This window comes from Anabrus simplex, chromosome 1 (genome assembly GCF_040414725.1).
Source record: "Anabrus simplex isolate iqAnaSimp1 chromosome 1, ASM4041472v1, whole genome shotgun sequence".
Lineage (NCBI taxonomy): Eukaryota > Metazoa > Arthropoda > Insecta > Orthoptera > Tettigoniidae > Anabrus > Anabrus simplex.
The window spans coordinates 1373225510-1373249253 of NC_090265.1; the positions used below are offsets into that span (position 1 = coordinate 1373225510).

A 23744-nucleotide genomic window follows, 5' to 3' on the forward strand; every position below is an offset into this window, starting at 1 on the left:
AAGTTCCAAATTTAGCCAGTTTTTTGACTACTTCGTTGACAACTGGCTAGGCACCCAAGACATTCCAATCGTGATGTGGAATTGCCACCAAGCACGCACAGGTCAACGAACGCTGTTGAGGGCTGGAGCAACCAACTCAACAATCTTGTCGGGAGACCTTACCTCAAATTAAAAGAGGTTGTCAAAGTTTTGAAGACGGAAGCTAAGAAGACAAACTGCGCATTTCTGAACGCCAAGATCAACATGAAAGGGAAAATAGACGAAAATATGTCAAACTAGAAGAACATATTGAGAAAATCCAGAAAAAGTTCGAAAATGACAAAAAATAAAATGTTTCCTGAAAATGGAGTAGGTTAATAATTATTATCGTTGAGAAAATTGGACCAAAACCAAAAATATAAAAAAAATTACACAAAAAATGACCAAGCCGAAAAAGCTGATTTTAAACACGCCAAAATGATAACAACACCAAAATGATCAATTTGGTTATTATTTTGCCAGTCCAGAGCTTGGGATAAAGTGTGATGGAAATCAGACTCTTTGCAATTATTTTATTTTGATGGAAATTACACTACATCAACTATATTTCCGAAACCATATTAGTAATGAAGGACCCAGACCGAGCGCCTGACTCCAAAAGAATAATATGTTAACTTTGAAGGTCAGTGGGGTGAGCTTTGATGTTACAGGCGAGCGAATCGCTTCGCCAATTCGCCAGAGCGAACTCGCTGCACTCATTCACACCAGTTAAATAAAATATACGTTTCGTTTAAACATGATATATTGTATACTTTAAAGTATAGTTTGGGCGCAGGTATCAGTAGCCGTTTTTGACACACACACACACACACACACACACACACACACACACACACACACACACACACACACAGATATGCATGCACGCACAACTGCTTTATTAGTATAGGTATACCAGCTGATGTACCCGTACTTCGAACGGAATTCTAAATTGTATACAGAACTGAGCGTGATGGAGTATATTTAAAGTTTGTTTGGATCCCAGGGCATTCTCACATTGCAGGTAATGAATACGCCGATTCCGCTGATAAAGAAGCCGGTCGACCTTGCACCACCCCCGTCCCAGTAGCTATACCGTGTTTACAGGAGACTGCCTACCGGGCTAGGCAAGATCAATGTAGTCAATCAGCACATTCCAAATGCCACTACTATTATCAGCTTCAACCATCCATCCCCTCACAACCTTGGTTTTATAAGGGAACATATTCACGACGACATATCACTAATATTATAGGCCTCCGGTTCAATCATGCTCTTACCCCTCAATATAAATATCGTTTTCGGCTCGCTACTTTGCCTTATTGTGTGTGTGGTGATTCTGATGGCGACTCAAATCATGTTTTTTCCACTGTCCCATCTATTTATATCCTCGCCGTAAATTTCTCCATACTCTCATACGGATGAAAATTCCTTTTGCTACTTGTATTCCTTGTTTGTTATCTGACCCTTCGCCTGGCACCATACATGTTCTTAATAAATTCCTCGATGACGCTCAATTGACTTTGTGAATTTCATTCTTGCTCCTGCTTCCATTCGAACTGTGTGTACTGTCCCTTCTCTACGTGGCTTCTGTATCCCTTAGTAATACTACTCATTACTTAACAGTTTTTCTAATTTTACGTGAGAATCCGCTTTACCCCATTTGTGACTTAATCGAATCACATAGTTTCTCGCTGTTTTTCAATATTAAAAGTGTAGTGACTGAGTAAAAAGATACAAGAGCCAATAAGAATCAAGAAGAAGAGGAATAAGAAGAAGATATCGAGATATCATAATTTAAATTTTAGAGGAGTCACTTAAATAAACTTGTCATGATAATATAAAGGCCGGTCTCCACTGATTAACATTTAACACCAACATGTTAAATTTAGCATGTTACAATTGACATGTATATTGTGATTGTGCCTTCCAATTTACTTTGCATGTTAACTCAGAATGTTGAGGTTAACACTTTTAACAGGCTGGCGTGTTTTCCGCTCCAAGTGGAAAACATGTCAAGTCAATTTGTTGTTCGTTAGCTGTCGGCACAGCTTCGGCAAATTCCGTGCTGTTTCCATTCCAACAGATAGCCTAAACGACACAAACGACGTGCACCGAAAAAAAAAAATACTAGCGTCCCTCCGCTTCCAGTATGGTACAGTCGAGAACTGTAAAAAGTTCAGAAAAGTCGGGGGCGGCAACGGACGAAGTTTATATTTAAGAGTGTTTTGTTTTTGAAGCAATGAGGACGATGAGGGGAGGAAGTGTGCCTAAAACTGCATTTCTAAATCATAACAAGAAGCAACAGTGGCAATAACAAAGGCCAAATACACTTTATCTTTTTTCTTTTTGCAAATGGCTTTACGTCGCACCGACAAAGATAGGTCTTAATGCGACGATGGGATAGGAAAGGCCTAGGATTAGGAAGGAAGCGACCGTGGCCTTAATTAAGGCACAGCCCCAGCATTTGCCTGGTGTGAAAATGGTAAACCATGGAAAACCTTCTTCAGGGCTGCCGACAGTGGGATTCGAATCCACTATCTCCCAGATGCAAGCTCACAGCCGCGTGTCCCTAACCGCACGGCCAACTCGCCCGGTAATCCTCTTCATCTGAGTCCAGTGTCCTTTTTTTGAAAATACTAGACACCACCTAAAAGTGAGCCTATTACCACAAATTATATTGTATGTAGAAAAAGGAAGTCAAGTTTAACATGTTTATTAAACGTGGACACACTGTTAAATGAAACAGTATTCAACATTTAACGTTTAAAATGTTGATGGTGTCACTAGTTAACATTTAACACTTTTCACATTTAACATGTTATTGTTAAATGTTAATCAGTGGAGACCGGCCTTAAGCCTCGTGAAAGATAAATGCATATCGAGATGAAATTAATAAGGTTAATTAAGAACTATTTTAGGAATGTGATATAGATTATTTTATGTTTTGAAAGATATGTACACGTAAATAGGATAGACTAGCTAGATAGGTGATGAGATTAGGTAAGCAATAGGGGTAGTAACCTTAGTACATCATTCAACAAAAACATCTATATACAAGCGACCGATACGAAAGTAATTCAGATTGCAAGATTAAAAAAAAATGTTTGAAAACGAATTGAGTGTTATGATAGTCAGAGACACGAATGATAAACTTCCTTTCAATTTAATAATTAGTTTAATAATGTAATTGATTAATTGAATGTTTTTCGTACCAGATGAAATGTAATAAGATGTTAGCTCATGTCAGGAATGAAATCCATTTTTCTTTTGAAAGCCAGCGCCGACTTAAATGAGATACATGTATATGATAAATGATTTTTTGACATAATTTGAAGAATATCAGCATATTCTACGTTCTGTTTTCTTTCATATTCAATTAGCTTGATAAATTTATTCTTATGATTTATTTTTAAATGAGTGAGTATGTGATTTGTAGATATTAGACGTATGTTGACTTAGTTTATAAGTTGTTGTTCATGCGATTTACTTTGAGACCTGCGGTGATGATTTTTTTAAATGCGATAGGGTGGAGACGTTCATCCGGAGATAAATATGTCGCATGCGATCCGAGCCTTTTCACTGAATTCACGTTAATCTAAACCATTTTACGAAGATTTACCCCGAGGAGACAACCAGCTACCGGGATATTTTTACGTGTGTCGTACCTGGACGCGGGATGGGCGCAGTAGTAAGCAGTCTGGCCTATCCTGACTTCTTCTTCTTCTTCTTCTTTTGTGAGGCTTATGGGCTCATTTACTGTTACCCAGTCACTATACTTTTTAATAAACGGAATCACACACAAAATAGGGGCGTTAAACACATATACAGATGAAATTTTTCAGATATTGAAGAAGAGATATACAGCTCATGAACACTGTTAGGATTGTCAAGTTATTCATAGATCACGCACGAAAAGGATCTTGTACACAGTTCAAAATGGAAGCTGGAGCGTACTGTCTGATGGTAGAAAAATGAAGTGTGAAGGTTACAAAATCTTCATCGTCTGGTAATTTGAATTGGCTTGGCATTTGTCACCCTGGTCCAATTACATAAGTATTAAACACTTCACTGCACTATTAACCACAATTTATGTTGTTGGATAAAACACTGTACCACAATTTCTGCATGTGACAAAACTGTGAAAGTCTGAGTAAAGGATGTATAGGGGATCCCTCATGAGAACGTAGGATTAGAGCAACTATGCGGAAAGTAGTATGACCCAAGAACCTCTAAGAGTAGTGAGAATTAACACATAGTTATAAAGGTAAAGAAACAGAGGATGAAGCACATGGACACAAGGTACTAGTCTTCACGCCGATGTGATCCATCTTGGCGTATTATTACCACACGAACATGACCGGATCAACAATTGGGAATAACAATAAGACATGGATCAACAACATTAAAGGAGGTCCTTTTAGGGAGGGGAAAACACTAATAGGAGGGTGGACATTTAGGGAGTGATTAAGGAATATGAGAAAAATTCCGGAAGGGTGTGTTTTTAAGATCGACGTGTTAACCTAAAACCGTAACGCGCGATGTTTGATCGGGCTGACAAAAGAAGAACTCACCAAAACACGTATGGTAGGAATCAAAGAGAATGAGTAGTAGGAATGACTAAAGACGGTGGAAATGCAACGAGAAGCGCAGTAGCTACAGTGGCAACGTAGAACAAAAGAGGACCAACACAAAAGCAGAATTGGCGTAGAATCTGACTGAGAAGTGGTCAAGAACAAGACTATGAGTGAGTAACGGTTATAAAATCAATTGGGCGTCATCAAGAAATTGATTAATAACGTTTATGGTGGTCGGGGAGAGGTCAGATAACAAACAGGTAAAACTAGTAGGGAAGGGAATTTTCATCCGTGTAAGAATAGTGAGTAACGACGAGAGAGAAAATGTGTAGGGCATTGGAAAAATAAATGATTAAGAACCCCGTCTGAATAACCGCACACACAATTAGGCAGACTAACTAAATAAAAACGGACTTTATATTGCCGGGTAAGAGCATGATTGAACCTTAAGCGAATTATGTTCGTAATATATCGCCATGTACATGTACCCTTGGAAAACCAAGGTTTTGTTGGAATGTATGGTTGAAGCTGGTAATAATAAGTACCGGTACCTTTAAAACGTGCGGATTGGTTCCACTCGCCTTTCCAGGACCGGCAGGCAGTTTCTTTAAGACGAGGATAGAAATCAAGAGGCGGTATGGCTAGTGTGAGGGGTGTCGAGACGGCTGGCTTCTTTGGCAAGAAGATCAGCATGACCATTACCGGTAATGTTAGAATGTCCAGGCATCCATTCAAGCGTTATATATACTCCATCTTGTTCAAGTTGGTAGAGCAGAGATTTGACATTATATAAATACCAGTGTAAAGAGGGGGTAAATGACGATAATGCCTGTAAAACGCTTAGAGCATCTTATAAATGTTAACTTTTGAGAAGGAATGTTGTTGTGTATAAATTAAAGCTTGTTGGATGGCAAACAACTCAGTAGAGAAAATAGAAACAGTAGTCGGGAGATGGAATCGTTCAATCGTGCGGGAATTGCTAATAAAGAAAGCAGCACCAACTTCTTGGGAACCTTTTGATCCGTCAGTGTAGATATTAACACCACGAGCAGAAGGGGTTATGCGTAGTTGTTTCGACGGGGGAAGGGCAAGATCAGAATTAGACGTCGATCCAGAGAATAAGGATTTATGAGAAATTATAATATTGGGGTATAGTGTAGGCTAGTAAAGGGAATGGAATACATTGGGAGTGAAGGAGTCTTGAGAAGCGAAGTTCGGAATCCGTTTAGAGTAATATAAGCAGTGTATACAGCAGGGAATCGTCCTGAACGGGGAGGACATTGTTGATAATATTCCTGTAAGAGCTGCAACTTCGGTAATAAGCAAGTATTTCTGTGCAAGCATGTGGCGTCTAATTACAAGTGGGATTTCACCTGTTCTACCAGTAACGCGTTGGTAGGAGTAGTCTTAAGGGCTCCGATGCTGAGACGTAAGGCGTGAAATTGTAAAGTATTAAGCGTTGTAAGAGATGTGACTGATGCAATGTCTATTATATGAGCGCAATAGTCCAGAAAGGAGCGGATAGTCGCTTTATATAATGAGAGAGCAGTGTTGGGATCTGCGCCCCATTGACGACGTACGACAGTTTGAAGAATTTTGAGATATCCGTCAGCTTTTTGATATATCGATTTATGATGAGATGGTTCTCACCAATACATGGTTCAAACTTCCAAAACCTCGTTTATACACATGGAAAGCTCCTAAAGATGATCCTCATAATCCTGACTCAACAAGGAACCAAATTGATTACATTCTGATAAATAAGCGTTTCAGAAATTCCATCAAAAGTGTCGCAGCATATCCAGGTGCAGATATTTCCTCGGATCATAATCCATTGATAGCTAACGTAAGAGTTCGTCTGAAAATCATGAAGAATAAGCCTAGAAGAAAGGTACTAAATACCCCTAATCTACAATTTGTGAAACTCGGCAGAAAATTGCTCAGGATTTGAATAGGCATTTAAAAGAAATCAGTACCAATAACTGTGAAACAGCAAATGATTTGAAGAAAAAGAAATGGATGACAGTTGATATTCTTGAACTAATGGAACAACGAAGATTAGTAAAAAATGATGCAGAGGAATACAAAAAATTACAACGCCACATAAGGAAAGAAATACGTGCTGCGAAAGAGAACTGGATGAAAGAACAATGTGTGGAAATGGAAATTTTTCAGTCTAAATATGATCTGTTCAATATACATCGAAAATTAAAGGAAATAGCTGGCATGTACAGAAAACGTAACCTTTCTGTACTGGTTGATGCCACAAACAGGCCTATTATTAATGAAGAAGTTTTAAATACTTGGGAAAATTATCTGATAGAACTTTTCTGATCAGAGAGGTGAGGAAACTGACCAACGAGCTAATTGTGAAGGCCCTGACATTCTTAAATCAGAAGTGCTATATGCTGTGAAAGTTTCAAAAAGCAAGAAATCACCAGGTCCAGATAACATCCCTGTAGAACTTCTTAAAATGATTGACGAAGACAATATCCAATTCTTGGAAAAGTTGTTCAATACTGTATATAATACTGGACACATCCCACCTGACTGGCTGTTATCTACATTCATCACGTTGCCAAAGAAGCAAAAGGCAAGTAAGTGTAATGATTATAGGCTAATAAGCCTCATGAGCCACACACTTAAAGTATTCCTTCGTGTAATACATAACAGAATCAAGACTAAGCGTGAACAAGACCTCGGCGAAACACAGTTTGGGTTCAGAAATTCTTTTGGTACAAGGGAAGCATTGTTTGCGCTAAATATCCTAATTCAGAACAGTCTAGATCAACAGCAAGAAGTGTTTGCTTGTTTCATTGATTTTGAAAAGGCATTTGACAGAGTACAACTTCCAAAACTTGTAGAACTCCTAAAGGATATAGGAGTTGACAGCAAAGACATCCGCATTATTGAAAACCTTTACTGGAGACAAAAGGCCGTTGTCCGAATCGGAAATCAGACTACAAACGAGATAGCCATCCAAAGAGGAGTTAGACAAGGTTATGTTTTGTCTCCATTGTTATTCAACCTTTAATCGGATAAAATTTTCAAAACAGCTTTAGAAAATCAACAATATGGAATCAAAGTACACGGTGGAATAATTAACAACATAAGATATGCGGATGATACAGTCATCTTGTGTGACCATTTTGAAGGTCTCCAACTCCTGCTCAATAATAATAGTGTAGTAAGTGGGGATATGGGACTAAAAATAAGTGTAAACAAGACCAAGTTCATGATCTTCAGCAGACGTGCCAATGCTGAGGCAATCTTACAACTAAACAACCGACAGATTGAGAGAGTAACCACTTTTAAATATCTGGGTGCCATTGTCACTGAACAACATGATCCCTAGTGCGCCCTGGTGGGGGTGTGATAAGCGTCATGAAATTGAAATTATTTATGGAGAAACGTATATTTCATTTTCAGAAGCGAGAAGATCGTACTTTATATATATGATAAATGCAGACCAGGCCAAGAGAATGTTGCGAAACATACCCCAGACTGTTGTCTCCACTGAGATTAACAAACACAAGGAACAGCAGAATTAGAATTCTCAGAAATTGTGACGAAGGGGGAAAGAGAAAGGCACGAGTTGTTGACAAGTTTGCGGGAAGTTTTCGTAGCCTCGAGCGAAATAGGTAGTGGCAACAGCGCACAGAGCCGGGTGCAGATTTCTGAGAAATGAGGCAGGGTATCTCCATGTATTAGCGGGAGTTGAACGCGGGGTTGGCACTTGAAGAAAAAAATATGAACCTTCCCGGTCCCGTGGTTTATGTGGACCAATAGTAAAATTCATCGACCAGTCGCAGGTACACCAACTTCGTATTGTAAGAAGCACGAGAAACCTGAACTCCACGGATTAAATTTATAAACGTAAGTGAGTTATACATTCGGAATAAGGTGGAATTAATAAGCCTAACCAAGTAATACAAGTTATTAAAAGTCACTAACTGAGGGAGATTGATTGGCGTAATTCTGAGAATTCATGGACGCTATTCGCTGATTGGCTGGAGGCAAGGCACGCCACAATATAGCGCGAAATCCCAGGCCGGGATACGGCAGCTAAATTCGCAAATATATCCATTACCAGCGAACGATAATAGTTGAGAATTGGTATAGAGCCTTTGTGAACATAATTACATCATTGAATCCCATATTTAAGCCACTGGCAAAGGCGCAAATAGTCATATGAGGATGTCGGGACTGCGCGTCCTAAGATGAACTCCCCTGAACTCGGAAGAGTATACAAGTATAAATATGAGGTCGTGGACATGGACTGACAACTACTTCTGACAAAGTGTCGGAGCTGTCACCACGCCAGGGGTGCGTAACTTACTTGTGAATATTCCGTGCCGTTACTACGCTAGGGAGCATGTGCATATGTACTCGTGGAGAAGTGTTCGAAGTATTAGAATGTTACGTAGCACAGTAATTCGTGTCGTGTTGTGGTTCATATTACAGTCTTGAACAGTCTACTAGCAGGAAGAGTACCAATATTCAGAACTCGTTAAATTAAAACCTACGAATAGGAGTGTGAGATTCTGCAAAATAAATTAGGGAGTACGTGGTGTGAGAACGATCACGAGTGTTTGATGTATTTCACCTAGTAAACAGTCGATTATAAACTGATACCTGGTCAGCTGTGTGAACGCGTGACGGAAATTCAATTGCGCGCACGGGCCGTTGTAAAGGGGATCCCGAGGTATTATATGTTCCTAGTGTCCGGGAAAGGAATGAAGAATGTATATCTACATTAAGTGGGCTAGATACAAGGCCGAGAGTGTAACATTTGTGAGTAGAATTTAGGGTGGAAATTATTCCAGAGTGCAACAGTTATTTTATTTTTTTTTATTCAAAATGTGTAAAGTTGAAAAGGGTCAAGGATTAATTCTTCAAGCTGGCATGAATACCAGTGGAATGCAGTGCTAAAAACCGGAGGGGCTAGGCTCCTTGTCCGGTTTTAGCAGACTACAAGGGCAGAGATGAGTAACCTTTTAAAATATTTGTAGATTGCTATCGTTAGGGATAGGAAATCATATTATTTTATCATGGTAACTTGATTGTGAAACGACCCGTTTCCGGCTCGTATAAATTCAAAGATAGATAGACAAAGGGACAAATTAATATGTACATAATTAGATCAAGCACTCATCATAATTTTGATTATTAAATAGAGTAGAGTAGGGTTTATTTGTTCAAGTGGTTGAGTTGTTTGATATGAAATGGAGCAGGTTTCACGTAAAGATAATATTAATATTCATTTAGAAGTGCTTCCAAAGTGTTTTTCCGTTATCGGAACTTTTATAGATATTAAGGCATGTTGTTAAGATAATCCAAAGGTAGGGTTGCCAAGTGATTTAAATTGTCGTGGGACGGAATGAAGTCCATTGATTTGTTTGTAAATATCGCGAAGTTTGCCAGGGGACAAAATAATAATAATCGGTAGAAGTGTCGGAGTAATAAGTTGATATTGGGTAATGTGGGAAGGCGTGTTTAATAATAATCTTTGAGAATAAAGGCACGGGCCTAGTTGGATAGAATGATTGCAAATTAAAGTAATTTAAATGTGGAGATCACATGTGCCGTGAATAATTAATTTGGGCATTGAATCCGATTTTAACACTAATTGTTGATTTAACGTTTTTGGACTACATAATAATCATAAATACTTTTGGTAGAAACGAGATAGACATTTTGATAATATGGTCACGCTATATTTGAGGCCCAGAGTGATTTGAGCCAAAAGTTGAGATATGGAGTTTTGCGGGACAGAAATCCGGCCCGAAATGAAAGTGAATTGTACTGATATTGATGAAGAAATAGATGGATCTTAAGACCTACATAGAGGTTGTATTTTTATACCGGTGACATGAGTGGCAGAAGAGAGTCCACACACCGAGGGTTAATTAATGAAAATGTTTTGAAGAGTTCCGATGGATAAATGGACTTCAGAATGGAAAAGGAAGGAATAATTTAACACTTGCAGAGATTGGAGGTATTTGCCCAACTGGGAGGTGTTATGGGATTTGAGAATTGTCTTAGGAGCATACGGTCTCCATGAATTAACGACAGTACGAAAATAAGGTTGCGGGTTCGAACACTATTATGTCCCGACCGATGTGAATTCGGATCTTGGTGATTTCTGTTTGGGAGAGAACGTATGTGACTAAATTACATAAAGATGGGCATAAAAATAAAAATTCTCGAAATAATAATAATAATGATAATAATAATAATAATAATAATAATAATAATAATAATAATAATAATATTCCAAGTAAATCATGTCTAGATTGATTAGTGCCAAAATAAATCGAAATTGTAAAAGGGGTTATGCGTTAAACATATTAAGACTGGACTACCGTGTAACAAGCGAAATTATTTTTTAAAAATTAATAATAATAATAATAATAATAATAATAATAATAATAATAATAATAATAATAATATTTGAAGAATCAGAGGAAGAAATTTTTTGTTTTTATTTATGAACACAATGATGATGTTGGGAGTTGAAATGAAAAATTTGAAATTTTCAAACCACTTTAATAATAATAATATTTGAAGTATAAAAAAAGGAAGCTACTTTTTTTGATGAGAATAATAAGAGCGAGAAGTTGAAGTATTATAGCGAGGATGATTACGGGTTACGATAATCACGATCTCCACTATCAATAATAATGTTGATAATAATAATATTTTTTAATAATTTTATTTTACTTTATTATTTCGGACGCTGATGATGAATGATACTAGGGAAGTCAGCTGGCGAATTAACGTAATAGTGTCAATCAATCAATCAATCAATCAATCAATCAATCAATCAATCAATCAATCAATCAATCAATCAATCAATCAATCAATCAATCAATCAATCAATCAATCAATCAATCAATCAATCAATCAATCAATCAATCAATCAATCAGTCAATCAATCAATACTGATCTGCATTTAGGGCAGTCGCCCAGGTGGCAGATTCACTATCTGTTGCTTTCCTAGCCTTTTCCTAAATGATTTCAAAGAAATTGGAAATTTATTGAACATCACCCTTCGTAAGTTATTCCAATCCCTAACTCCCCTTCCTATAAATGAATATTTGCCCCAGTTTGTCCTTTTGAATTCCAACTTTATCTTCATATTGTGATCTTTCCTACTTTTATAAACGCCATTCAAACTTATTCGTCTACTAATGTCATTCCACGCCACTTCTCCGCTGACAGCTCGGAACATACCACTTAGTTGAGCAGCTCTTCTTCTTTCTCTCAATTCTTCCCAACCCAAATATTGGAACATTTTTGAAACGCTACTCTTTTGTCGGAAATCCCCCAGAACAAATCGAGCTGCCTTTCTTTGGATTTTTTCCAGTTCTTGAAACAGGTAATCCTGGTGAGGGTCCCATACACTGGAACCATACTCTAGTTGGGTTCTTACCAGAGACTTATATGCACTCTCCTTTACATCCTTACTACAACCCCTAAACACCCTCATAACCATGTGCAGAGATCTGTACCCTTTATTTACAATCCCATTTACGTGATTACCCCAATGAAGATCTTTCCTTATATTAACACCTAGATACTTACAATGATCCCCAAAAGGAACTTTCACCCCATCAACGCAGTAATTAAAACTGTGAGGACTTTTCCTCTTTGTGAAACTCACAACCTGACTTTTAACCCCGTTTCTCAACATACCATTGCCTGCTGTCCATCTCACAACATTTTCGAGGTCACGTTGCAGTTGCTCACAATCTTGTAACTTATTTATCACTCTATAGAGAATAACATCATCCGCAAAAAGCCTTACCTCCGATTCCACTCCTTTACTCATATCATTTATATATATAAGAACACATCAAGGTCCGATAATACTGCCTTGAGGAATTCCCCTCTTAATATTTACAGGGTCAGATAAAGCTTCACCTACTCTAATTCTCTGAGATCTATTTTCTAGAAATATAGCAACCCATTCAGTCACTCTTTTGTCTAGTCCAATTGCACTCATTTTTGCCAGTAGTCTCCCATGATCCACCCTATCAAATGCTTTAGACAGGTCAATTGCGATACAGTCCATTTGACCTCCTGAATCTAAGATATCTGCCATATCTTGCTGGAATCCTACAAATTGAGCTTCAGTGGAACAACCTTTCCTAAAACCGAATTGCCTACTATCGAACCAGTTATTAATTTCACAAGCATGTCTAATATAATCAGAAAGAATGCCTTCCCAAAGCTTACATACAATGCATGTCAAACTTACTGGCCTGTAATTTTCAGCTTTATGTCTATCACCCTTTCCTTTATACACAGGGCTACTATAGCAACTCTCCATTCATCTGGTATAGCTCCTCCGACCAAACAATTATCAAATAAGTACTTCAGATATGGTACTATATCCCAACCCATTGTCTTTAGTATATCCCCAGAAATCTGATCAATTCCAGCCGCTTTTCTAGTTTTCAACTTTTGTATCTTATTGTAAATGTCATTTTTATCATATGTAAATTTTATTACTTCTTTGGCTTTAGTCTCCTTCTCTATCTCGACATTATCCTTGTAACCAACAATCTTTACATACTGCTGACTGAATACTTCTGCCTTTTGAAGATCCTTACATACACACTCCCCTTGTTCATTAATTATTCCTAGAATGTCCTTCTTGGAACCTGTTTCTACCTTAAAATACCTATACATACCCTTCCATTTTTCACTAAAATTCGTATGACTGCCAATTATGCTTGCCGTCATGTTATCCTTAGCTGCCTTCTTTGCTAGATTCAATTTTCTAGTAAGTTCCTTCAATTTCTCCTTACTTCCACAGCCATTTCTAACTCTATTTCTTTCCAATCTGCACCTCCTTCTTAGTCTCTTTATTTCTCTATTATAATAAGGTGGGTCTTTACCATTCCTTTCTACCCTTAATGGTACAAACCTGTTTTCGCATTCCTCAACAATTTCTTTAAACCCATCCCAGAGTCTGTTTACATTTTTATTTACCGTTTTCCACCGACCATAGTTACTTTTTAGTAACTGCCTCATGCCTGCTTTATCAGCCATATGGTACTGCCTAACAGTCCTACTTTTAAGACCTTCCTTTCTATCACATTTATTTTTAACTACAACAAAAACAGTTTCATGATCAGTAACACCATCTATTACTTCAGTTTCCCTATAGAGCTCATCTGGTTTTATCAGCACCACATCCAGGAAATTTTTCCCTCTGCTTGGTTCCATCACTTTCTGAGTCAGCTGTCCTTCCCATATTAACTTATTTGCCATTTGTTGGTCATGCTTCCTGTCGTTCGCATTTCCTTCCCAATTGACATCTGGCAAATTCAGATCTCCCGCTACAATCACATTTCTTTCCATGTCGTTTCCCACATAGCTGACTATCCTATCAAATAATTCCGAATCCGCGTCAGTGCTATCCTTTCCCGATCTGTACACTCCAAATATATCAAGTTGCCTATTATCTTTAGAAATGAGCCTTACACCTGGGATTTCGTGTGTCTCATCTTTAACTTTTCGTAGTTTACAAATTCTTCTTTCACCAGAATGAACACTCCCCCTCCCACCCTTCCTATCCTATCTCTACGATACACACTCCAGTGCCGTGAGAAAATTTCTGCATCCATTATATCATTTCTCAGCCATGATTCAACTCCTATTACAATATCTGGTAAATATATATCTATGAAATTACTTAATTCTATTCCTTTCCTTACAATACTTCTACAGTTCAACACAAACAATGTTATGTCATCCCTACTTGATTTCCAGTTCCCTGTTCCCTTATCACCCCTTCCTAGGCCATCCCTTTTCCCTGAATGTACCTCCCTATTACCCTTCCAAACAAATTTCCTAACTTATACGTACAACAGCGGTTCAAATGAAGGCCATCTGAGCGCAGATCCCTATCTCCTACCCACCCATTAGGATCTAGAAATTTCACTCCCAGTTTCCCACACACCCACTCCATAGTCTCTTTTAAATCCTCAATCACCCTCCAGTCATTATCCATTCTACACAGTATTCCACTAATAACAATCTCCGCTTTCTTAATCTTCACCCGTGCTGCATTTACCAGATCCCACACATCTCCAACTATGTTGGTACTTATATCAGCTTGCCTTACGTTGTTGGTACCAACGTGAAACATTACCACCTTCTCCTTCCCCTCCTCCCTCTCTTCTACTTTCCTCAACATCTGCCTCAACCTAATTCCTGGATAACACTCTACCCTGGTACCCTTTCCTCCACACACTTTCCCCACGTGTCTAACGATGGAATCCCCCATGACCAGGGCCTCAACCCTACCCACCTCATTTGATCCCCTCCCCTCCTGCTCAGCCCTATCTTTCCTGATAGCTGCAGAAGCTACTTCCTCCTCCCTTTTCTCCTTCCCATGACCCTGTTCCACCTGTCTTTTCCTATCCTCTACTCTACATTTTTCCTTTCTTACCTTTTCCCTTCCTCCTACTTCCACACATCTCAGCAACTGTTCCCTGTCCCTCATCTTCCCTCTGTTGTTCTACCTTGAGTGACTCGTACCGATTTCGCACAGACATCTGTCCTGAATTCTGATCCTGAATAGAGCCCTTAGACTGCAATCTCCTTCCCCTTAGAACATTAGACCACCTGTCTTCTACAACTCCTCCCTTTCCTTCCCCTCCCTCTTGTACACCTACTGTAACCTGTACATTGTTTGAGGGAGTCCTATCTTACTTCCTGTCTTCTGTGAGAACCCTAATTATCTCCCTCAAACTTTCCAACTCCTCCCTCATACCCCTCAATGCCTCGTCACACTCACAGTAAGTACACTCGTGCTCCTTAGCCATTCTTTACGGGGAAAAAATGAAATTAAAAATAAAATAATTTATTTGCAAAAAATAAATGAACGGAGGGATATATTGTCTGGGATAGTACACAACAATAAGGTAATTAATATACGACAACACTACAATACTACTTAGTCGTGTTCTATTTTTTTTATCCTACAACCCCTGACAGGATAAAATCTGCTGTTAATTACTGAATATCGAATGTAATAGCCTACACAAGAACTACACAATTCCAAACTGCAATTAAGCCTATTCTAATTACAACAACAGTATTTTAGTAAGAGTTTCTACGGATACCTCCACTACACCAGTAGCCTACTACACAAATATTTTTCAATAATAAAATAATCGCACTAAATTCTAATAGGATATTACTCGTATACTACTGTACAGTACACTACAGTAATTTTAAACTACTTTCAGACGTGTCCTAATTACGATACCGGTACCGTACAGTATGTCACTAAACTAAGCACAACAGAAATGAAATTTGCAAGAACTACTGTACTCAAAGATTACCAACGAAGCTAAATGCTTAGACAAATTTATTATTAGTATTACGGTCTAATAGATACACACGAAATGTGTTGTGAATAATAAGTTAAGTTAATAGTTGTAAAATGAAGGCAAATCCCTACATCTGGACCATTAGGTTAGAGTCCCTTTGTCGTTTCCTTCAACTAACGATTAGCATATCTTGGTTAGGAACCCGGGGAGAGTTTGTAGTGTCCCGGGTTGGTCTCATCTCAATCAAAGTGGAGGCGATAACATGGTCCATGTGATCGCGCCCACTTAGCTAACAGGTAATTGGTCCACGACCAAATATGGTCGTGGTGTTAACGAAGGTAAATCTGATACCTTCAGATATCAACGGTTCCACCACCCAAATGGAAGGGTGGTCAGAAGTGATAAATATTATGTAATCATTTTCAGAAATAATTTGCCAAATTACCGGCAAATCAAGGGTCAACAGATTTTGTTGTGTGTAAAAATTATTTTATCTACTTAAATAAAATGCTCCTTTAGCATTTGCAAGGAAACAGTTCCATGTTCTTGTTCTTGTAGAATAGTAAACCCTCGGTGACCGTTTAAATATCCGTCCCCATTCCTAGGACGGAGCCTTCATAATATTCCTTTGATCTGAATATTTATAATTTGTATGTTTGATGATGAGCCTTAAAGTTAAAGTTTAGAGTGTCCCGTTCAACCCTGTAGTACTGATTGGATGGCGCCCTTATATTTAGTTTGAGATCTTATATCTCAATATATATTTTTTTATTGTTTATTAGTTGCGATGGATTCGGACCGTAACACGACCTGAGATAAATGCTGGTTGGGACTCAGGCTTTGAGCGGGTACACTAGAAACGAGTGAAACAGAGGATAGCAATAGCACGAAAAATATTTACAAAAATGAAATCTTTCTTTTGCAATGACTACTTAAATTTAAAACTTAGACAGAGGATGGTCAAGTGCTATATATGGTCAGCCTTACTATATTGTGTGGAAACATGGACTCTCAAGAATATATCAGTGAAACGCTTGGAAGCCTTTGAAATGTGGATCCACCGTAGGATGCTCAGGGCTTCGTGGGTTGCACGATTAACGAACCAAGAAGTACTCAGAAAGGCAAGAGCAAGTCGGGAACTTGTTCAAACAATAAAACTCCGGAAGATCTCTTACCTTGGCCACATCCTTAGAAATGACCGTTACCTCATCTTACAGCGGATTGTACAAGGCAAAATACAAGGTCGAAGAGGTGTCGGGAGGAGGCGAACATCATGGCTTGGAAACATCAAAGAATGGACTGGAATTCACAGTGTTGAAAGACTTTTCCACTTAGCAAGAGATCGTACTGCATTCGCCACAGTGATCGCCAACGTCAGGGGGACCTGATACGGTACTATGAAGAAGAAGCCATCGAAGATAAGGGGAGAACGGTCATAAGAACGCTTATGAGTAATGGCCTATGCTGACGACTTGTTCTTAATGGCAGATTGTGCCGAAAGCCAGCAGTCTAATATCTTGCAACTTGAAAATAGGTGCAATGAGTATGGTTTGAAAATTAGCTTTTTGAAAACTAAATTGATGTCAGTAGGTAAGAAATTCAACAGGATTGAATGTCAGATTGGTAATACAAAGCTCGAACAGGTAGATAATTTCAAGTATTCAGGATGTTTGTTCTCCCGGGATGGTAATATAGTGAGATTGAATGAAGGTGCAGTAAAGCAAATGCAGCGAGCTGGCAGTTGTGATCAACAGTATTCTGTAAGAAGGAAGTCAGCTCCTAGACCAAATTATGTTTACATCGGTCTGTTTTGAGACCAACTTTGCTTTACGGGAGCGAAAGCTGGGTGGACTCAGGATATCTTATTCATAAGTTAGAAGTAACAGACATGAAAGTAGCAAGAATGGTTGCTAGTACAAAAAAGCAGGAACAATGAGAGGAGGGTACTTGGAATGAGGAGATAAAGGGTAAGTTAGGAATGAACTCGATTGATGAAGCTATACGCATAAACCGGCTTCATTTTCCGGGTCATGTGAGGCGAATGGAGAAGGATAGGTTACCCAGGAGAATAATGGACTCGGTTATGGAGGGTAAGAGAAGTAGAGAGAGACCAAAACGACGATGATGATTAGACTCAGTTTCTAACGATTTAAAGATAAGGGGTATGGAACTAAATGTGGCCACAGCACTAATTGCAAACAGAGGATTGTGGCAACATTTAGTAAATTCACAGAGGCTTGCAGACTGAATGCTGAAAGGCATGACGGTCTATAATGATGTATGTATGTATGTATGTATGTATGTATGTATGTATGTATGTATGTATGTATGTATGTATGTATGTATGTGTGTACGTATTGTCCCCTTCAAATTTGGCCTACAATAAGTATTTATTGTGTCTGCGGGTGCGAGATTATTATTTCATTAGCACGGGCGATATTCCTCAGCCCTGTATTACAGAGATGGTCTCACTTGTTCAGAACCGGTGTCGTTGGCAAGGGGAGCGATGTATTGATTTTTTATTGAGCTGTCAGCTGTCCCCACGTGACCTGCTGTGAATTTTATTTTGAATTTAAGTAAAGAAAGGTTCAGAGTACCATATAGTAATGAATAAGAAAGAATTATTTCAGTGGACGAGGTTCACCATTTATTTTTGTAAAGCCTACGATGTTAAGAATTTCCTTAGAAATGTTAGATACTAAAGATTGACATCACATTTGTCTGACGAAATATTAGAGAAAGTTTCAGAGTAATATTTATTGTACAAACACGACTGTGTAAAATTAAGTCCAATGGAGACATCTTTGAGTAATATTTTGATAAGATTTTGGTTTCATTAGTTTTTCAATTTAATTGAAGTAACGTTTAATTCAGTACATTAAAGAAGGAAAGTTTTATTTTGAGACACTAAATGTAAACATAAATCGGCCTGTTATTTCGACGTCCAAGATAAATATGAATCAGACAGTTTTTCACTTTCTTTCAACTTGTAAATAATAATGTCATTATTGAGAGGAGGTCCTCCCATGGAAAATTTCATTTTTGTTGTTTCATTAAACCAGAAGTAGGCTAATATCCATCTGTATATTTACAGAATTAATGTCGTCCAGGATATTGGAGAAATTAATAGCAGTGTTAAATGAACTGGCGGAGAAGAGAAAATAGTTTAACCATAAAGATTTATTATATTTAATGTGTTATTGTTGAGTGTGCCAGTTTGTAATAAATGTCAAAAACCTGTTGTTTGATATTTCTGTATTATTGTCGCTAGTCCTTGTCTCTTTCCCTGCCTTCAAAAATAAGCAAAGCCAGACAACGAACGGTCCACCCTTGGGACTCTCGTTCTCCTGCTGAGGAAGCCCGGTAAGAAGGGGGCAGTATGTATGTATGTATGTATGTATGTATGTATGTATGTATGTATGTATGTATGTATGTATGTATGTACTGAAATAGCCAAATATATAAAATTTGCTTGTATCATATGCACTTTCAAACTTGTTCATTATTTGTTCAGGCATTATGAGGAGTATGCTAGAAAGCATCAAGAAGCAAGTCGGGATGTTCAGGGCTATCTCTCAAATCCCATTAATGCCTACCTGCTAGTCAAGAGGCTTACCACTGACTGGAAGGCTGTGGAATCTCAGATGGTGAATGATGTTGGGTCAGGTAATATATTAAAAGTACCTATTCTGTAAGGAATGGTTAAAAAAAAAATTTTGATGAGTGTGTTATGCATAGGTTGATTTTAGTTCTGGAAATCTCATTGCAGAAGACTTTCACAATTAAGGATCTATAGTATCCACTCAAAATGAAAACATGTTCAGTCAATATATGTTTTCTTTGATTTTTATCTACTGTACTAGATGGTTGTATGTAAATAGATAAACAATCAAGTTACATGCCAGTAATTTTTATAAGTTGTTACATGTGTTTAATAAAATATTGATTACATCCCTCACTCCCATAATTTTGATGTTTAATGGACTTGGAGGGTATTGATTGAAACAATTAGTGTCAAGCAATGGCCTACCTAGTTTGAGAAGGCTTTCAATTCTTTGGTTTGTTTTCCACTCATATGTACTGCGTAAAATGAGAAACATCTGCATACTGTATGTTTCAAAAACTACTCCTTGCTTTCCACTTCACTGAGATGATGCTTAACGTCACTTTGTCAGACTTAAGAGGGACTGGAGTGCTGAAATTTTGTCTTAGAAATGGATTCTTTTACTTAAGAGTAAAACTACCTCACCCTACCTCCTAATATGTTTCAAAAATGCAAGTTATAATGTCACTAGAACCCTAAATACAGGAAAATTGTAAGTAGTATCTTTTTGTAGTATACTAGTATAGAAATGCAATTTGTGAAGTAAAATAATTCTTAATAAGTTATTTGGTAAGGGGAATGTGATAACCAAGTAGTATTGTCATCAAGGCAGCCATGGTTCATATCCCAGACAGTGGATGGGAGATTAAAAAATATAAAAACATCATGATCCTGTGGTTCAAATTCATTTTAAAACTGGAGGTGCTGTGGCTACCCCATTATTTCAATAGGCAGATGAAACTACCAACTTGGTTGCTGGCTTATAAAATTGCTGGAATTAGAAAACATGACAAATAAAAAAGAAAAAATCTCATTTTAAAAAGTTTTATTTAACACTGTAACTACATTTCCCTGGAGCTTCAATATTGGCAAAATGTGACAAAGCCTCTGAAACATCAACTTTGCTGTGCTGAGTGGCTCAGGCGATTGAGGCACTGGCCTTCCGACCCCACTTAGCAGGTTCGATCCTGGCTCAGTCCGGTGGTATTTGAAGGTGCTCAAATACATCAACCTCATCTCAGTAGATTTACTGGCATGTAAAAGAACTCCTGTGGGACTGAATTATTCTGGCACCTCAGCATCTCCAAAACCCCGTTAAATTAGTTAGTGGAATGTAATGCAAATATTATTATTATTATTATTATTATTATTATTATTATTATTATTATTATTATTATTATTATTATTATTATTGTTATTATTATTAAAATTCAACTTCCATGTGCTATTTTGTTGTTGATGGATAATACTGCTAGCAATATTATTGTCAGCCATAAATGATTATAAATACGAGTACATTTTTGTGAACTTTTCACTTGTAACAGTTACTGGTATCATGAGGAGGCTTTGTAGTGCCGATTCTGAAAGCAATTAAAAATAAAATGGGGCTCTTTAGGTGCCTATGGATTGTGACAATCCTTAGTTTGTTCACAACAGCTTACATACTGACTGCTGTGAACCTGTAGTGAAAATGTGTTTATGTTTTGACAGGTTTTGTTGAAAAAATTACCAGCTACCGTGCAGTGCTCAAGTTTCCTACTGATGAGGACCTGATGAGACTTCAAGACACTTATAAACTGGATATCTCATCTTTAGCTAGGGGAGAACTCAATGGAATACAGAATAGTACAGAATTATCTGGTTAGTAGAACGAATATTAAATATTAGGATTTATGTGAAACATTCAAGTAAATGCATAACTCAAGGAGGACATATTCAATAAATATAAAATGTCTACTCTTTATACGTTCATAGATTTATCATCAAATTGCTGACAGGGATCATCTCTTGGTATAATAGTACCTAGTTAGCTAAACTCAAGGACTGACATCCATGTGATAAACTTAAGCATAATGGGTTCCTTTAAAATTATTTTCCTTTACGTCACTATCGGAAATGATCCTTCTTGCTAACTCTTCCTGCATGAACAGTACAGCTGTTGTCTTCTCATACAGGCCATACTCTGAGATTATGGGTGCACTGCTTTCAGCCAAGCAGGAAGAATTAGCTAGAGGAATTACTTTGAACAGGGAACATTAAAAGGGAATACACTGCAATGCCATAACACTCTGGGTATTAATATTCCACGTTCTCTGTTTGTTGTGCTGCTCTGAAGGAAAGAGGGATGTACAGATGTTAACAAAACAGAGAAATGTACTAGTCCATATCCCTTTTGACAATCATTGCAGAATAGGAGGAAGTACCAAGGAAACATAAGATGTAATTGCTCCATACTGACATATGCAGCAGAGACCTAGATGCTGGCCAAATATTCATCATCACTGCAACCATGTCTGACAGTCCACTGCCATCTTCTTCATATCTGCATATGAATCACAATCTATCTCATCGACAGTGTTCTTAATATGTGATTTTCCTAGTCATCCCTGCACTTTCTTCCCCAGAACTTTGCTTTAACTTTAGAGGAAAGTCGTGCCTGAGTAGTGACCAATGAATTTCATTTTCCTCTTCCTGATTGGCAGAATTCCATGACTTGTTCAGTGGTTGTACCCTTAAAAGTTGTGTGAACTTCAGTCATTTTATCTTAATCTTCACTCAAATTTCCCTAAGGATTTATGAAAAACTCTTAACATTCTATTCATTTCACTTCCAGAGTTAGCTAAAACTGCCATTATTTGCAAAGCAGATGCTGTGGACCAGTTTACCATTGAATTTTACTCTTTTGGTTTTCTCTTTCATTTTAGTTACCGCACCTTCTGTGTAGAGGTTAAACTGTGTGGTGACAAAGGCAGCACTAGCTTACACCTCTTCCCTGCTTTGCCTCCCTTCTGGTTCCATTAATTTCAATTTCTATGGTCCGAGATTTATACATCTATGGAATAAGTTACCTGACTTCCCAATCCGGTTCCACTTTTGCCATTGCTTGGAACAAGCATTTCCATCCATCCATCCATCCATCCATCCATCCATCCATCCATCCATCCATCCATCCATCCATCCATCCATCCATCCATTTATCCATCCATCCATCCATCCATCCATCCATCCATCCATCCATCCATCCATCCATCCATCCATCCATCCATCCATCCATCCATCCATCCATCCATCCATCCATCCATCCCTCCAGATCCATCCATCCATCCAGATCCAACCATATCCATCCATCCATCCATATCCATCCATCCATCCATCCATCCATCCATCCATCCATCCATCCATCCATCCATCCATCCATCCATCCATCCATCCATCCATCCATCCATCCATCCATCCATCCATCCATCCATCCATCCATCCATGCGCATTTAAGGCAGTCACCCAGGTGGCAGATTCCCTATCTGTTGTTTTCTTAGCCTTTTCTTAAACAATTTCAAATAATTTAGAAATTTATTGAACATCTCCCTTGGTAAGTTATTCCAATCCCTAACTTCCCTAACTAAAAATGAATATTTGCCTCAGTTTGTCCTCTTGAATTTCAACTTTATCTTCATATTGTGATCTTTCCTACTTTTAAAGACGCCACTCAAACTCATTCGTCTAATAATGTCATTCCCCGCCAACTCTACGCTGACAGCACAGAACATACTACTTAGGCTAGCAGCTCGTCTCCTTTTTCTCAATTCTTCCCGGCCCAAACTTTGCAACATTTTTGTAAGGTTACTCTTTTGTCGGAAATCACCCAGAATAAATCGAGCTGCTTTTCTTTGGTTTTTTTCCAGTTCTTGAATCAAGTAATCCTGGTGAGGGTCCCATACACTGGAACAATACTCTAGTTGGGATCTTATCAGAGACTTATATGCCCTCTCCTTTACATCCTTACTATAACCCCTAAACACCCTTCTTATTCTTCTTCTTCTTCTTCTTCTTCTCTTGTGTTGTTGAGCGCTGCACACCGGCAATTTACCCAGTCACCAAATGTTCACTCGCTTGAACACTGTAGTCTCTATTTTCTTATTATGTGATTGTTACATGTATGCGTATAGAACGATTGTTCATTATTATTAGGAGAAT

At 38.0% G+C, this 23744-nt stretch overlaps 1 protein-coding gene across 1 annotated transcript in view; it reads left to right on the top strand.

The window, feature by feature from the left end:
- Nucleotides 1-23744, top strand: part of LOC136859314 (prolyl 4-hydroxylase subunit alpha-1-like) — a 618020-nt gene that overhangs the window by 256195 nt on the left and 338081 nt on the right. Inside the window, exons 7-8 of the mRNA XM_068225775.1 lie at nucleotides 19461-19612; nucleotides 21261-21410. Of these exons, the coding sequence (XP_068081876.1) occupies nucleotides 19461-19612; nucleotides 21261-21410 (302 nt within the window). The remainder of the gene's footprint in view (nucleotides 1-19460; nucleotides 19613-21260; nucleotides 21411-23744) is intronic.